The 16,889-nt window shown below is 46.6% G+C and overlaps 1 protein-coding gene across 2 annotated transcripts in view; it reads left to right on the forward strand.

Annotated features, from left to right (window-relative positions):
- The window catches only part of Gramd2b (GRAM domain containing 2B), a 96,680-nt gene that overhangs the window by 58,226 nt on the left and 21,565 nt on the right, over positions 1 to 16,889 (forward strand). For both annotated transcript variants that reach the window (XM_021214602.2, XM_021214603.2), the window contains exons 2-4: positions 9,012 to 9,131; positions 12,495 to 12,606; positions 14,978 to 15,044. In XM_021214602.2, the coding sequence (XP_021070261.1) occupies positions 9,012 to 9,131; positions 12,495 to 12,606; positions 14,978 to 15,044 (299 nt within the window). The remainder of the gene's footprint in view (positions 1 to 9,011; positions 9,132 to 12,494; positions 12,607 to 14,977; positions 15,045 to 16,889) is intronic.

Here is a 16,889-nt window from a genome sequence, read left to right on the forward strand (position 1 = left end):
AAAAAAAAAAAAAAAAAAAAAACTGTGAAAAACTGGTTGGGTGTGGGAGGCAGAGGTAAGAAGATGGCTACAAGTTTGGGGCTAGCCTGCTCTACCTACCTTGTTTGGGACTGCCAGGGCTATCTATTCCTGTACCTCAGAAGATTATATTCTGACTTACAATTGAAACATAAGTGGTATATTTTGTTGGTACTGAGCAATGCAAACTAATGTTCCCACGCAAAGGGCATAAATAGCAAGAGAATTCCGTCAGCAGCATCAGTCTACCTTGACTGGAAATTGGTACCTCCTTGATACAGCATCTTCTTATTTTTCTGTGTCGTTTCCAGCTGTGCTTGGCCTCAAACTGCCGCTGCCAAGAAATTACTCCATTGATAATGGCTTTCCTTGCTGTGTTTTCTACCAATAATGAAGACAGTTTTTCAAATCTCCATAGGTTTCAAATCATGACTCACCAAATTGATAGCTGTTGGGAAACGAAGTCTGCATAATACTAATTAATCAGGAGACAGCCTGGAGAGACTGGCCTTTTTTTCTCCTCTTACCTCAGGGGGTCCTCTTCCAATGGGATTTGGCACGCCCAACTGAGAAGGAAGTTGCTATGTAAGGTTGACACAAAATTCAAGAATAAGCTTTCTTTAAAATGTAGATTCTTGTCCTTGGATCATTAAACCCACTGTCCTGTCAACCAAATATTGTGAACGAAGAGATGGAGGCTGATATCAAAAGGGGAAATAGTGGGACCTGTCCTGAGGCCCCGTGGAGGGGCAGAGAGCACACCGCAGGCCTTAGAAGAACCAAGCACAGCATGCAGAGGGAGACAGAATGGACGGTGAAAGAGGCCATAGCAGAAGAGCAACGGGGCCAGAATGGAAAGTAGCTGGAGAATGGAGAACCGGAGAGAGGCTTGGGTGACATCCAGGGCTCAACGAAAGGCCATTGCTGACTCCCAAGCTGTGGTGTGACACAGCAGAGGCGGAGCCCGAGGAGGATGAATCAGGCACTGGTGTCTTAGAAGGCTCCTTGAGAGCAGACTCTGGACATCCTGCTGGGTGACCCCAGGGTGGAGAAAAACCACAGCTGCGGCTGTTCCTCACTTCACAGATGCTGCTCCTAGAGGTTGGCTCTCCATTTTTCTGTTTTTCAGTCACTTTCAGAGCAGGTATCCTGAAAATTAAACACACCAGATTAGTTACATGAGTTGCCTGAGGCTTATGGAGATGTGATGCGCGTTAGGAAGTTGGACCAGAGTGAAGCCTGGGTAAGAAGGGACGGAGCCTCACCGGTATCAGTAGGAGCAGAGGGAGTTCCCTAAAATTCCCGGAGACGACTGTGGCTGTGCTCAACCCAGGGTTCCAGACTGGCCACCTCCCCACCTCACCCACGCAACATTGTGCACTCCCCTCTGATGGTTGCTTTCTTGATTTTGTTTCATTTCTTAAATACAGTTTTCTACCCACTAACCACGTCTATCGTATCTAAAGCCAGATTCACAAAATCTTTCCATGTGGGTTGTTTCCTCTCGGGGGGGGGGGGGGGCCTAGGACAGCTTCCACAGTGCGCCCTCCCCTCAGCCAATGGCCTTGGCTTGCTCTGATATCTCTCTGTCTCATTACTTTTCTTCCCCCACATTTCAACATTACCTCAGGATTACCTCCCCCAGTGCAATCTGTTTCCTGCCTTCAAATTCATCTCCCACTCACTCTACCATTTTCTTCGTCTTTGACCTCCACCCACGTGTGCCATCTTTGCCCACTGATGTAAATACAGTGGTCCAGAAACATGCATGTATTAAGTCCCTCCTGAGGAAGGGTGGGTACTCAACATCTCATCCCATTCCACCTACCTAATCCTCGTTAATTAATCCTCATTAATCCCCACTGTCAATCAAATGAAGACTGAGACATTCCCCTCTGCTCACCTCATAGCTTGCCTCTGCTTCTCTGGTTCTCCTCTACACAACTGAAGACACCCTGACTCCTTAGGTACAGCTCCACGGTTGGTCGCTGTCACTGACAGGGTGCTAAATTAAAGTTCTTCTCAACAAAGGCTAACTCTTTAGGACTTGACGATAAGAGTGTCCACTTAAAAGAACAGAATCTCAAATTTGGTCTCACACAGATTAAGAAGAAATCCGTTTATTTTTAATATATACTTTGAATTGTACAACTGTAGATCCCCGCTTTTTCTTTGTTTTGTTGGGACACAGCTCTGACTATAGCCATAGCTTTTAAGCTTCTCATTTCCTTCTTTAATGATCCATACCTAGGTTTTTTTTTTTTTTTCTGTTTCTTTTTTTCTAGTTCTTATTGTTATTTTATGTCTTCTGTTTGAAACCCCTATTCATTCAATGGCTTACACATCTTGATTTTCTTAATCTGTTTTGCGTTTTCCTTTATCTTGATACTGTCTTGCAGTACTTGTTAATGATAAGGTTTCACTGAGAAGGTGGCTGGTAAAGACTTGAAGAGGAGAGTGTCCACCTGACGGAGCAGCCCAGGCAGAGGTTCCTCCTGGGAGCTAGCAGGATGGCTGGTGTGGTAATGCTAGGTGTAGAAGCATCAGAGAGGCCAGGAAGGTCAAAGGGCAAGTCCTGAAGGATCTTACAAACTATGACCAGGTTTTGTACTATGTAGGATTTTTTGTTTGTTTGTCTGTTTGTTTTTTGGTTTTTCGAGACAGGATTTCTCTGAGCAGTCCTGGCTGTCCTGGAACTTGCTCTGTAGACCAGGCTGGCCTCAAACTCACAAAAATCCTCCTGCCAATGCCTCCCAAGTACTGGGATTAAAGGTGTGCGCCACAACTGCCTGGAAAAATAAATCTTTTTTTAAAAAAAATTTGATGACTCAGTCAAGTCTAGTAGGCGCCACAACTGCCTGGAAAAATAAATCTTTTTTTAAAAAAAATTGATGACTCAGTCAAGTCTAGTAGCATGAGCCTGTAAACCCAGCTACTCTAGAGGGTGAGGCAGGAGGATTACAAATTCAAGGGCAGACTTTGTAACTTAGCAAGAAAGACCCCTTCTCAAGAGGAAGAGTTGAGGATGTGACTCAGCACTTACGTAGTAGCAGGTTTAAGCTCTGGTTCAATCTCTAGTAATGGAAAGAGAGGGAAATAAATACAAGAAGGACACTAGACAAGTCTGTCCCAGATCGTTGTCGTTCATGGATAGAGAGTGACCCCTGCTTGAGGACAAGCCTGTCCCCAGAAGGCAGAGGGTGTGCTCAGGCCCATGCCAGTCCTGGGGCCTTTGTTTCCCTGTACTTCAGGTTTGAGCATCTTCCAGTGATGATCTTTCTGATATCTGTCCCTCTTGCGTTATGCTCTTGACTGCCTGAGCATAGGCTGTGGAGGAGAGCTATCAAAGATCCTTCACGGACACACCTTGAATTAATATAGTGTTTCCAGAAACTTCTCGCCTACTACTTCTTCTGCACCCAGTCTGACAAGCAGGTAGGTCTCTGTTGTGGTCCAAGCCGCTGACACTGGTGGTCAGGGTGAGGGATGCATAAGTACACATTGTGTTTCTGACTTTCTGCGTCTCCTTATTCAGACGTGTTAGGGAATCGTTCTTCTTTTGGTGGTTTTATTTCATTATACAGAAGGGCTTTTAGAAGTACTCATTGTAAAGACCTTGGAAAAGGAGAAACCAGTATTTTCTTTCCTCTTCACTGTCTTGAACTAGAAGCCTGTCTGATGTCATTGAAACCTCTGCTGAAGTAAAACATTGTTTTGGACATTTCTTTTCAATATGTGCTATTTATTTATTTATTTATTTATTTATAAGTCTATTGAAAAAGAGATACATGTATTTCATTGATGGCTTATTTTACTGTCAGGCTGACAACTAATATGCACTTAACTTTTCTAAATGTTTAAGGGTTTTTAAAAGTACATGTGCGTGCGTGCATGTGTGTTCGATTGTGTTTTCAGGCCCTGTGGAGATCAGAAGAGGGTATCAGATCCCCCTGGAGCTGCAGTTACAGGAGGTTGTAAGCCACCCAGTGTGGGTGCTAGAAAACAAACTCCAAGCATTTGCATGAGCAGCAAGCGCTATTGGCTGAGCAATCTCTCCAGCCCCAAGATTATTTATTTCAAAAGACAAATAGCACATGTTTTCTTTATGGGCGGTTGTGAGCCACCCTGTGGTTGCTCGGGACCTCGTTGTGACTACCTTAAGGAAAAGAACAAATAAAGAGGTCTGGTAAACACCCCCCACCCCCCACCCCCGCCGCCAGACTCCAGTCTGTCTTTGAGGTCCTAAGAGGAGGTCTGGGTTTAAATAGAAGACAAAAGGTAAGCATAACTGGGCAGTGTTGGTCGAGGTGTGTTCCCGGCTGCCTTTGACTTTCCGGAAAGACTGCTCCAGGTTAGACCAGTATGAGAGCTCTTTCTAGGAGGCAAGTACTTCTGTCTGATATGGATTCTCTGTCTGGTGTGAGAGTCCAGCTCCGTCTTTTCAATAGTCTAACAGCTATAAAACGAGTGACGTGTCTCTCGGGATCTTTCCTCCTGCCTGGACTGGTCGGCTCACACTCTACTTCCTCCTGTGGGTAGCTAGAACCATCTGTCTGATTTTTACAGAGGGTGCAACCAGCAACTCCGAGAACCCTCATTCATCACTAGAGGAGAAATCTGTTTCCCAAATCATACAGCTTTTCTTGACCTTCATTGGGTCATCAAGACGGCAGGCACATCAGACAAGGGTCTATAAGGACCCCATCTAGTGGTTCAGACTCAGCAACAGAGCAGCTCCTGATGGGGCTCTGACGGCTGGCTATATTTCTATTTCCCGAAACCTACCCCGCATAATCCTCTTTGATGATAAAGGGCCTATGGTTTTAAAAAGAGGTGGCTGGAAAATTACCCCAACTTTTAATAGCACAGGAAAGTTTAGTGATGTATTATTTTAATGCCTTCACTTAGACTAATTTAACACGGAATTGTCACTATAATTAGAAAGGATCATAGCTTCCCGGACTAAACCATCCGGAAGGTACTTGATTTCATTCCCCTAAAAAGCAGTTTAATCCCAGCTTCTGCCTAGTGGCAATATGCTCCCCAGAGAAAGGAATGTTGAATGTCCTTTAAACTGCCAGGGACAATCACCAGAAGAAATGCAACTAGCCCCTACCAAAGAAATCTAATTCTGGAAACTTGTGAAATCTGAATTTAAGTCATCGGCAGATTACTGAGGTCTGGGAAATGGCAAACATTAACCTGTTGAGAAGGGTGGCCCAGCCTGTTTTTATTTGTGTATTGTGTAACTGTGTGTGGTGGTGGTGTATTAAAACCAGCTTGTCCCAGCTAGTAGTAAAATGCAGTCTCTAGATAGGCAAGGGCGGGCTTGTCTGTATAAGCCAAACATCTGAAATTCCTACTGCAAGTCTTTGAGGACTGGTACCTGATGCTTAATTTGGGTTGGAAATGAGAGAAGATGTAACCTACAGGCAAAGATAATTCCTGTGGTTTTTGGCAGTTTCTGCTCCTTCTCTGGTACTCAGATTAGGTCCGAATCTCTCTCCCTTAGGAAACTCTGAGCCCCCTCTAATAAAGACCTTTCTGAGACATACTTGTTGCAAGAGACTGATCGATCTCCCAACTGGTCCTTTCCATCGTTGTCCAGGAAAAGGGTTTGTCTTCTCATTTAGAAACAACGGACCCAGATTTTATGTTCATGATCAAGTTAAACCCGCTTAGCTTAATTTTCAGTAATTTCCCCAGAATTCCCCAGAGAGCCTTAGGGAGGGACTTGGAGTCGTTGCACGCACTGCTCCCTCAATCGAGTTTCAGGGTGGGTCTTCCGTTGTTTGGATTCCCGGTGACTTTTAGTCTTCTGCTGACAAAAGACCTCCAAGGTGAAGGGCTCCTGCCGCAAAGTTGCTGGTTGGGAATCGGATCGGGAATCGGCTCCCTTAAACCCCGCTGCAACCCTGAAACTGAATTGGCCCCTGGATGGAACTCACTTCCTCTTTGAGACAATGCATGAGTCCATCAATTTGCAAAATAAAAGGCCTGCTGAGTGCCAGGAACAATAACAGAAAGTGCCTGGATTGTAAGGAACTTTGAGTACGGATTCTGTAGGAAAGAACCCGGAGGAAAGCAAATGGGGGGGGGCATGGAATGGACACCTGGTGAGTTAAGAAAACAGCAGGAGATGGCTCAGAGCTTAAGGTCTCGGAGCGAGGTGTGGCTCTGGCCGAGGACCAGAATCAGTTCCTCCTGCCGGTAACTGCAGCTCCAGAGAATTCAATGTCTCTGTCCTCTTGGGACACCTGCACTCGCATGCCCATAGCCATACACATATAAAAATCAGATAAATCCTTTAAAAAAGAAGAAGGAAAGAAACCATCTGGTATTTGAAAGGGGCCAGGTAGGGAGAAGGCTTCGAAGCCAGTGTGTCCTCAGTAGAGCTGTCTGTCAAGCAAGAAGCAGTGCGGAAAGACTGGCACCTATTCAAGGAGAGTGGAAATGCATTTTTTTTTTCATGGAACATCACTGTTTGGAGAGGGTGTTTAGAGATGTGTGCTGAAGAGTCCAGTGCTAAGCTGGAGTCCCAGACACGGAACCACCGTGTGAGATGAACCCATCAGAGCCCTGTCCCGTACCAATGTGCGTTCCAAGTGAGATCAGGTCCAGGAGGGGCTGAACGGCATGATGGTATGGCTCCTGTACAGCTTCTCCCTAAGCTGACTGTGCTCAGAGCAAGCAACATCTATCTCCTAGGAGTATCAGGAGAACCACCCCCTTCTGAGTGGCTCTCAGCTCTTTCTATGTAACTGTCCTATACCAGACAGCCGTGGCTCCACCTCCAGGAGGCACTCTGAGCCTGTGTAAAATGGAGGGAGTATTTTAAGCAGATGGTGAAACTGACTTCAGTCAGTCTCCCTCCCGATTGGAGAGTCCCCAGAGGAGTTCTGCTTGGTGAGCTTGAAAAGGGGATGAAATGTGTACGTCTTGGGGGGGGGGGGGAGACAGAGAAAACAGACAGGAGGTTGGAGAGATGGCTCAGCAGTTAAGAGCCCCTGAATGCTCTTCCAGAGGTCCTGAGTTCAAATCCTCCACAACCATCTGTAAGGGGATCTGACTCCCTCTTCTGGCGTGCATGAAGACAGAGCAGTCAGATATAGAAAATACATAAATAGACTTCAAGACCTTGATTAAATTGACCCTGAGCTAATAAAGTACTTGTTATTATTTATGATTTTAAAGAAAAGATTTTTTTTTTTTTTTTTTTACTATGTAGATCAGGCTGGCCTCAAACTCACAGAAGCACACTTGCTTCTAGTTCCAAGAGCTGGGCTAAAAGGTGTGTGCCTCCACACTGGGCCGCATCTGAGCTCCCGTGTGTCTTTTGTTATGTAATGCGGCGCAGCCTGGACTAAGACCTGTCAATGTACCTTGAGGAAAAGTGGGGGAGAGGACTGGTCTTTGGGCTTCAGTTTTTACCTTCTTAGAAAAAAGGGAAGTGCTGACTATAAAGTGAGAACACCAGCCGTTTCTAGAATTATTAGTTGGTTCTACTTGTCAAATACGCTTTGTCTTGATTTCAATACCAGGATATGATTCCCGCTGGGTGTGGCCTGCACTGTCCCCCAGGGAGCCCACCCGCGTGGTAGCCACCTGCCTGCTGACATCCAAGTAGAAATTCCAAATGATACATTAGGATTAAAACTAGCTAATGGGTCACTCCACTGCCATTTTATTGCATCTGCCTGTGCGCTCAGCTTCAGTGGAGCTCTCAAGATCTCAGAGGTGTATCTGAGTTTTTACAGCACAGGCTAAGCTCAAAGACGGTCAGGACCATGAATACTACCTTTGTTCTCCTCCAGTTTTCCTTCTCCCCCACTTCCCACACTGAAAATCATCCCAACGCTGTCTTCATCTGGCTACTGGGGTGTTTGCTTCAGCCATTTGTTGGTGGTTCAGTGAGCAAACCCTAAGTTCCCCCCCTTCCTCCTCCACCTCCTCCTCCTCCTCTTCTTCCTCCTCCTCTTCTTCCTCCTCTTCCTCCTCCTCACCTCCCCTCCCTCTGCTTCTCCTTCTCTCTCTCTCTCTCTCTCTCTCTCTCTCTCTCTCTCTCTCTCTCTCTCTCTCTCTCTCTCGACTCTCTTTTACCAAGGTCAGGCCTAGTTTTATTTTTGTTGCCTATTGATCATAGCTGACTGCCATCCTAGATTCTGTTGAGTGAATTAATATAAAGATGAATGCAATTCTTGCCCCACCTTGGAACTCCCACACTCAATGAAGCAAATAAATGGGTGAGTTGGGATGGGAGAAAGGGGAAAAAGGTGGATGGATGGATGGACAGACAGACGGATGGATAGATGGAATGAATGAATGAATGAATTAGAAAAAGGATGGGTTTACAAGCATCTAATGGAGGGACAGAACTCAAACAGATGTGATCTCTGTGGGCAATATACTCAGTGAGAGCCTCAGATTTCCCACCTATAAAGTGAAGGTAATAATTCCTACTTAGCCTGGGTGGCTATAAAAATGACAGTCACAGTCGGTAAATTGCTTAAGGAAGTGCGTAGTTAAAACAACAACCAAAAGCTGGACGTCACAGCTACAACAAAAGGTGATAAGTGACTTAAGAGAAGTGCAAACAAAGAGGGTGGGGGTTCCCAGCACCTGCAGGAGGCCACCCATCCACCCATGTGAGCCAGCCACTGGCGCCTGCGCACAGGGGCTCTCCCAGCCTCCAGGTGATCTGCAGCACAGCACATGCCTAGGCTGGCCAGAGTTGAGAGGCTGGGACCAACGGACACAGACCAGGAGCCGAGCAATCCTAAGTGGCCAGACATTTACTAGTGAAGCAGGTGTCACCTGCAGCTGCTGCCGTTATGGCTCCCACAGACAGGCTGTAGAATGGAGTCTGAGAAGGACCAAGGCGGCCAGTGAGGAATGAAGATCACTTCTCTCTCCAGAACGCAAGACCACTTCCTCTTTTCTCTTTCCACCTCCCTCTGGATGTCTAAAGTCAAGCGGTTTTCTCTCTTCTCCAGCTCAGAGGCTGAGAATGGTGCGGAGGACAAAAGGAGGGTCAGCAAGTCTCCAACAGCCCAATCTCCCACCTCACCTGTGGAAGCCGAGTCCCCGGACCAGAAGAGGAGCCTTGGCCTGTGGTGAGTCCTCAGTGGACGCTTGGTTCTCCAGCTTTTACAGAGCACTGGCCTTTCTAGTTTTAAGGTTGCCTCTAGGAGTGTGGCTCAACCGTAGGCAAACCATGCCTTAAGAAAGCATGGTGCCCTCTTCCTTAACACCATGGCCCCGGTCTTGGCCCTGGTATTCACTTATTTTCCTAGCAGCATCTTTTACTCCTGTTTCTGAGCCTTTTCTGCAGAAGGGCTGCCTCTTTCAGAAATTTGCTGACCGAGGAAGCCACGAGGTCTCCTCTCAGTACAGCATGCACCCATGTGTGCTCAGCCTCCAGGTGTGCACATCTGGCCCTCACTTTCCTGGGAGCCACAAGAAAGAGCAGGGGAGACCACATCCCAGGGATCTGCTGAGCTTTTCCGGGGTCTGTGACTGGGGCGGTAGAGGAGACCCGGTTTGCCTGTGAAGTAGGAGGAGAGATGTTGTTTTCGGTTTTTTGGTTTTTAAATACCATCAGTATTTGCCTCTGAGGCTCCATCAGTCTCAGAGGCAAACACTACCCAGGAGGAGCTTAGAGATGCCTGCAGTCAGAAGAGTAGATGCAAAGAGGACTCTGGTTGTTGTTGTTGTTTTCATTTTGGTTGGTTTTGTTTTTCCAGTCCTGGGGCTCAAACTGAGCACATGCTAGGCAGCTGCTCTACCACTGAGTCCATCCCCAGTCCCAACTGTGGATTCTAGAACTCTCCAATCAGGGCGAGTGATCTCCTCCCGATGGTTACAACTGTTAGAACCATTGCCTTCTCCCATTTTTTTGACCTCTGCCAGGAGACAATTAATCACATCCTACGTTTCCCTCCATCCCTGGCTCCCCACTTGTGTCTCCTTTCTAAATCAGTGCCTGAGTCATAACTGCTCACCCAGGTTTCCTTTTCCAGCTATCCCTGTGGCCTCTGCACACCTTGTTTGTGGTGTCTCATCTTTCGCCATTTGTTTCTGTAGCTGTGTCCCAGCAGAACATCCCACCCTGCTCGTTAAGTGACTTCCCCCAACAAGAGCTCAATGTGTGCTCTCTTCTGTGACTGGCCAGGAAGTCACCTGGCAAATGCTTGGGTTCCTTCTCACTTGCCCAGGCTTCAAATAAGAAGAGGTGTGCGTGCATCAGTAGGAGGTGTGGGAAACCACAGGGTTTGCTGCCTGCCACGGCAGCACCACCGGCAGCACCGAGGGCCCCCGCTCTGATGTTCTGCTCACTCTGTCTGGAAAGTTCTAACCGTTTTTTTTTTTTTTTTTTCGGGCACTTTCATTTTGTGCTGGGCTTTGATCTTGTCTGTGGGCAGCTATGGGAAGTGAGAATAATGTACATGGCTGAGAAGGCACAGAGAAATCAGTACTATGCAAAGGAGCTTCCCGTTCACTCTGTGCCTCTGTTCAAGTCCTCGGAGCAAGAACGGCCCTTCTTACTGCATTTACCGACTGTACAGAGACCTTCAAAACATCTGCCTCGTGATGCCATTAGCATGTATTGAGTCCACAGAAGCCATACTTGCCATCCTTATTTTATTTGCTTGGGGATTTTGTTTTCTTGGTGTTTATTTGTTGTTTGTTTGGAGACAGGAACTCACTGTGTAGCCCAGGCTAGCCTCGAACTCGCAAGAGCTCCATTTGCCTCTGCCTCCCAAGCCCTGGGACGGAAGGTGTGCACCATCACATCCAGCACTGTTTTGTTGATATTGTTTGCATTGGAGGCTTGCCCCAAACTCACTCTATTCCTCAGGATGGCCTCAAATCATGACCTTCCTGTCTCAGTCACCATCATAACCTATCTAAATGCTATTATTATTTTTTGACATTTATAAAAATACTAACCTTTTCAGGTGGGGTATAAATAGGTAAACTCAGAGTTTCAGAAAATAGTGATCTCCAGATTTCCCGGAGAACGTACTTTTGATTTCTTTCTTTTTTTTTTTTCGAGACAGGGTTTCTCCGTGTAGCCCTGGCTGTCCTGGAACTCACTCTGTAGACCAGGCTGGCCTCGAACTCAGAAATCCGCCTGCCTCTGCCTCCCGAGTGCTGGGATTAAAGGCGTGCGCCACCACTGCCCAGTCCTGCCTAACTTCTATAACAGCTAAATTATATACTCTGTCTCTCTCTCGCGCTCTCTCTCTCTCTCTCTCTGTGTGTGTGTGTGTGTGTGTGTGTGTGTGTGTGTGTGTGTAGTATGTCTTGTATGTGTGTAGGGTTGAGGGACGGTTGAGCCCATGTGTACACATGGAGAGACCAGAGGAGGACTTCGGGTGTCCTGTTCTCTCTCCATCTTACTCCCTTGAAACAGGGTCTCTCACTGAACCTGGAGCCTGTTGTTTTCAGCCAGTAGGCGGCAGTAAACCCAAGCAATACCCAGCCCAGTACTGAGGTCATTCACACACAGACATGGCAGATGGGGTCCTCACACTGGACTAGCACCCACTCTTGACCCACTAAGTCATCTTCCCAAACCCCACTCTTGTTATTTTCAAGGATTGTAGCCCAGGGTGGCTTCAAATGTATTCATTCCTGTCAACCAAATTACAAAACAAACAACAAACAAACAAACACCCCAGGCAGATCTTTTGAAACCGTGTAGACTGGGCAAATGGAGACAGATGGAACAGTACTACCTTTGACCACTAGTCTGGAAAGGCACAGCAGTGCAGGGGCGCGTGTATGGAGCACCATCATCGTCGTCTGTGAGTGGAGCACTTCCTTACACAGTAGCGCACTCTGGGGCTTCTCAATGTGTTGTTTCCACTCCCTACAGGCCCCAAGAGCAGGGCCAGAAGGCCAATGCAAAATGAAGTTCATACAAGGCCTCATGCCTCAGCCTCCCATGGGCTAGGATTACAGACATGCACTACCACACCCAGCTTGCGCTGCCTTTAACAAAAAGAAAGCAGGGGGGGGGAGGGGAGGGGATTTGATGCATGTGCGTACAAGCTCCCTAAAGATAAAGATTGTCTTGTGTGCCTAAGGCCTTTAGTACAATGCCTCGCTCAGCTAATCCTTATTAAATATTAATGGTTGTGAAACAAAAAAAAAAATTCTTTGAGCTACAGCTATAATTTTATTTGATAATGGAACTCAAGGACTCCTCTTTCAATTGATTAAAAGACTTTTGAACTGATAGAATTATCCTCGCATCTCGAATGCCCTTTCTGCAGTTCATCATGACGGCCGACTGGGATCATTCCGATCACGCAGTTCGTAAATGCCCCCAGAGTGTAGGGAGCACTGTTCAGGACCTAGAAGAGACAAATGAGTGTCAAGCCTTCTCGTGATGTGGCCCAGCGATGAGGATTTATCATGAGCCGCATAAACTGTTCCTGGCATGATCTCCGTGGGTTTTATTTTCCCAGGTCAAAATCCAGTTTTGATGGCTCCAGTTTGCTGAGTGATAAGAATGACTGTAAACCTGAAAGCAAGACTGAATCTAAGACTGAAAGAAAAAAGTCTTCCTCGTCCAGTCAGGTAATGAGAGACGGTGGTGTGTATTGACTCTGAGGGTAGCCCAGCCAAAGGATTCCAGAAATGCAGCTTTCTACTAACCAGGGCCAGAGGAAACAAGGGGTTTAGAATATGTGGAAGGACAGACGGATGCGGTTCCTCCAGCCTATTCGATTTCACAGCTGACCCAATTCCTCAGCACACGTGGAGAGACACAGTGTTTGGCTGTGGAACTGGGGCTGACAGTCACGTGCTTGTCTGACATCTCACAGAGCAAACATGGGGAGTGTGGCATCCACGCACTATAATACAGTCACATCAGGTACCCAGCACACAGAGAAGCAAGGCCTATGAACACACAGGTCACACCTTGTCAGGAGTCAGATCCACACTGTGCTAAATACACACAGAGAGGCAGCAAAATCCACATCTGTGTCGGGCAGCGCCTTTACTGGGGCTGGTTTGCGTGGGTTCGGGGTCTATTTGGGGGTTTGTTCCTTTGAGTTGAACCCAAGTCCTCCCTTGTGCCAAGGACACACTCTACAACTGAGCAAAACCCTTGACCCAGTTTTTTGAAGTTTGTTGTGGTGGTTGTCGATCACATCTCCCCTAAATGCATGAATATGTGCCTTCTAAGAACCAAACAAATCAGTTGGCATAGGAATGAAATTTAACAGCTATAAGGTGTGTGTCTTATAAAGGTTGTTTTTTGCACTCCTTCTTAGGGGCCAGTCATGTCAGATTTTATATTTAACTGTTCTCTCTCTCTCTTGCTCTCTCTCCCCCCCCCCTACTCTCCATGGCTTCCCAATATAGCCCAGGCTGGCTTTGAACATGGGGTCCTCCCACCTTCAGCTTTCCTAATACCCAGCATCACTGATAGAGCCAAAGACTTCAAGTTCAGGGTTATCCGAGGGCAAAGATTCTAAGATCTATAGATAGATGAACAGCTATGCAGGAATATTTGAAATTAAGTGTGCAGTCAATGCTATCTGTAACTATTAAAACGAAAAACTCTGGGAGGCCCCCACCCTCCCACAAGGCATATAGCTTTCATCACCTGATGCAGACTTGAAGATGTACAAACTCAACTCTCCTAGGACAGAGGGCCAGAATGGGAATCGTCATAGGAAAAACATTCCAGAACTCTTGATGCCACATACACACATGGGAGGCAACGTGCATTAATAATTCACTCTGCATACGATGTTTGTCTGTTAAGCAGCTGACCTGTTGGAGCCATCTGCCATCCTGATGCCCTGATCCATAGATTTTCTTTATACCCACAGAAGGGCTGGTTTTGCTGTCTAGAGCTCTGCTGATTCACCAGCACACCATCGAAGGCCTGCTTTCCAGACTTCTTATTACAGTGGTTCTCAACCTGTCTCGATCACTTTGGGGGTTGAATGACCATTTCACTAGGGTCGTGTGTCAGACAGCCTCCCTGGAGATTCTTCTTAACAGTTGTAAATTTATAGTTATGGAATAGCCACAAAAACAATTTTATGATGGGGGTCGCCACAACATGGGGAACTGTGTGAAAGGGTCTCAGCATTAAGAACATTGAGAACCACTGTCTTATCACATATGTTCTCAGAAGCATTCTAGAGGCAGATCCCTCTGTCACTAACGGACCTAGATCTGTCTCTCGGTCACTGTGCGGCCATGTTCCTCAGTATCCCAGATACACAATGTCCTGTCCATGGATACTTGGGTTTAGGGTGGAGAGGATGCTTGTGGTAAGCATTGTCCTATTATCTCCACAGTAGTGGAGTCAGGTACAACTTGCAATGAAGCCAATTACAGCCCTTCAGGCCCTTGGGCCCTGGAGTGTTGTGCCCTGCTCTTCTGCCTCTGATGTCATGTGCTTCCATGAGCACATAGTAACAGTGGCCATATGTTGTCCTGAGTGGTGGGCTCTCCCGATGGCCTATCTCAATGTAAGCCTGGAGGTATCCCTCTAAGGCAGGGAGTTCTTTTGATGTCAGACACAGAACAAAGAAACCGAGGCCTGGAGAAGCTAAATGCTGAGGGCACGTCCACACACCAAGGCAAAGTAGAGCCCAAGACTTCAAGTTCAGGGTAACCTGAGTGCAAAGCTTCTAAGCCCTGAACTTTCCCACACAGTGCCTAGGTGTGTGTCATTGGCACATTCCCTGGCCAGAGTCCTTCGAATATCATCTCCTGCCTTATTAGGGCTACCTTTGTCCTGTCATATGCTCAGCTGGCCTCCCAGCAAGGTGTTAATTGGGTTGGGACATGAACCTAGGTGTCCCCGTGTCCCCTGTGTCTCACTGAAGGATCGAATTGGAAAATTAATCGGTTTAAACTCAGGTTAAAACGTGCAATGGTTGAGAAATTATCAACGGTGTTGATGCCTGTGTTCCTCCTGCAGTACAAGGCGAACATGCACTTTCACAAGTTATTCCTGGATGTCCCAACTGAGGAGCCACTGAGGCAAAGTAAGTCCTATTTCATTTAAACCTGCTTAGTTGTTTTGTTTTTTGAGTTGTCTAAGAAGTATGGAAGAAGGAAAGGACATTTCAAGGACTGGGTCACCAGGAAAAATGTTTCTGGAAGGTATAGGTCATGTCATGATGTGTCAGCTGCGCTCACCTTTCCTTAAGACTTTAGAGCATTAGGTAAAAGGAATAGCCAGCTCTCATGATTCGGAGTCATTCAGGAACGTTCCACAAAGGTCTCCTTGCCATTTCCATTCATGCTGTAATGTTTGTAAGTCAGCCTGAGATTTGGGACAATCAGCCTAGGGCAGGAAAGGCTGCCACAGGGGGCTAAAAGAGCACAGTTCCCAGCGTACAGAAGTAGTCACACCTATGCTATGTGGATGGGGCACCGTGGGCACACCCAAGCTGCTTCCCAGCATGACAGCTCAGCATGTGGCTCATCACAAGATCCACAGCTCTACCCTCTCCCCGTGTATACTTGCTAAGTCAAGAGGTTGGTCTCTGCCGTCTTCCCTCAAGTGAGACCATCATCAGTGAGTCACTAGGTTCCTGGGAAGTGTTTATGTTTACACACAGGTGACACCCGGTTGCCGATCGGAGAGGTTTCTAAAACATCATGCTTGGTTTCTGGGGGGCAGTGGTAGACTTGGCCTCCTGTTTTTACTCTTATTCTAAGTCTCTAAGACTTTGAATTGAAAACACATCTGAATCACCCCCCATTTTATTCTACTAAAGAAGACTCTGGAGCTGGGCCGGGTGGTGTGTGCCTGTAAGCCCAACACTCAAGAGACTAGAGTAGGAGACTGGAGAAATGGCTCAGCAGTTAAGAGCACTGACTGCTCTTCCGAAGGTCCAGAGTTCAAATCCCAGGAACCACATGGTGCCTCACAACCATCTCATAATGAGATCTGACACCCTCTTCTGGTGTGTCAAGACAGCTACAGTGTACTTAGATATAATAATAAATAAATCTTTGGGCAGAGGTCCAACAACCACATGATGGCTCACAACCATCTGTACAACTACAGTGTACTCATAGACATAAAATAAATAAATACATCTTTTAAAAAAAGAGAGAGAGAGAGAGACTAGAGTAGGAAGATGTCAAGTTCCGAGGCCAACCAGGTCTAAATCTTGAAATCCAGGCTTGCCTGGGCTGCACAGCAATACCTTATTTAAAAAAAAAAAAAAACAAACAAAACAAGTAAATAAAAATAATAAAATAAAACTAACTGATCAAGAGGTGACAGTGCAGCCAGATGTAGTACATTCACATATCTCTGTAAGTACAAAAACATGTACAGACAAGAAAGTGAAAATATGAAGAACATTTTTTTACCTGCAGTGGATAAAGAGCACAGGAGTTCTTTCCAAAGCAATGCCCTCCTCAAAGGAAGGGAAAGGAAGCTTAGGGCTTTTGTTCTGGGAACTAATACTTAAACGGGAAATCATTTTTGGAGGTGGGTATGTGTCTGAGCATGTTCATTTTAAGGTCATAATTCAAGAAGAAAAGATGGGCTGGTGAGATGGCTCAGCGGGTAAGAGCGCTGACTGCTCTTCCCAAAGTCCTGAGTTCCAATCCCAGCAACCACATGGTGGCTCACAACCACCCGTCATGTGATCTGACACCCTCTTCTGGTGCATCTGAAGACAGCTACAGTGTGCTTATTTATAACCATAAATCTTCGGCCAGGAGCCAGTAGGAACTGAGCAAGTGGGGTTGACCGGAGCGAGCAGAGGTCCTAAATTCAATTCCCAACAACCAGATGAAGGCTCACAACCATCTGTACAGCTACAGTGTACTCATAGACATATTCATATACAGTGTCCCGCGCTACCTTC

This window comes from Mus pahari, chromosome 15 (genome assembly GCF_900095145.1).
Source record: "Mus pahari chromosome 15, PAHARI_EIJ_v1.1, whole genome shotgun sequence".
Taxonomy (NCBI): domain Eukaryota; kingdom Metazoa; phylum Chordata; class Mammalia; order Rodentia; family Muridae; genus Mus; species Mus pahari.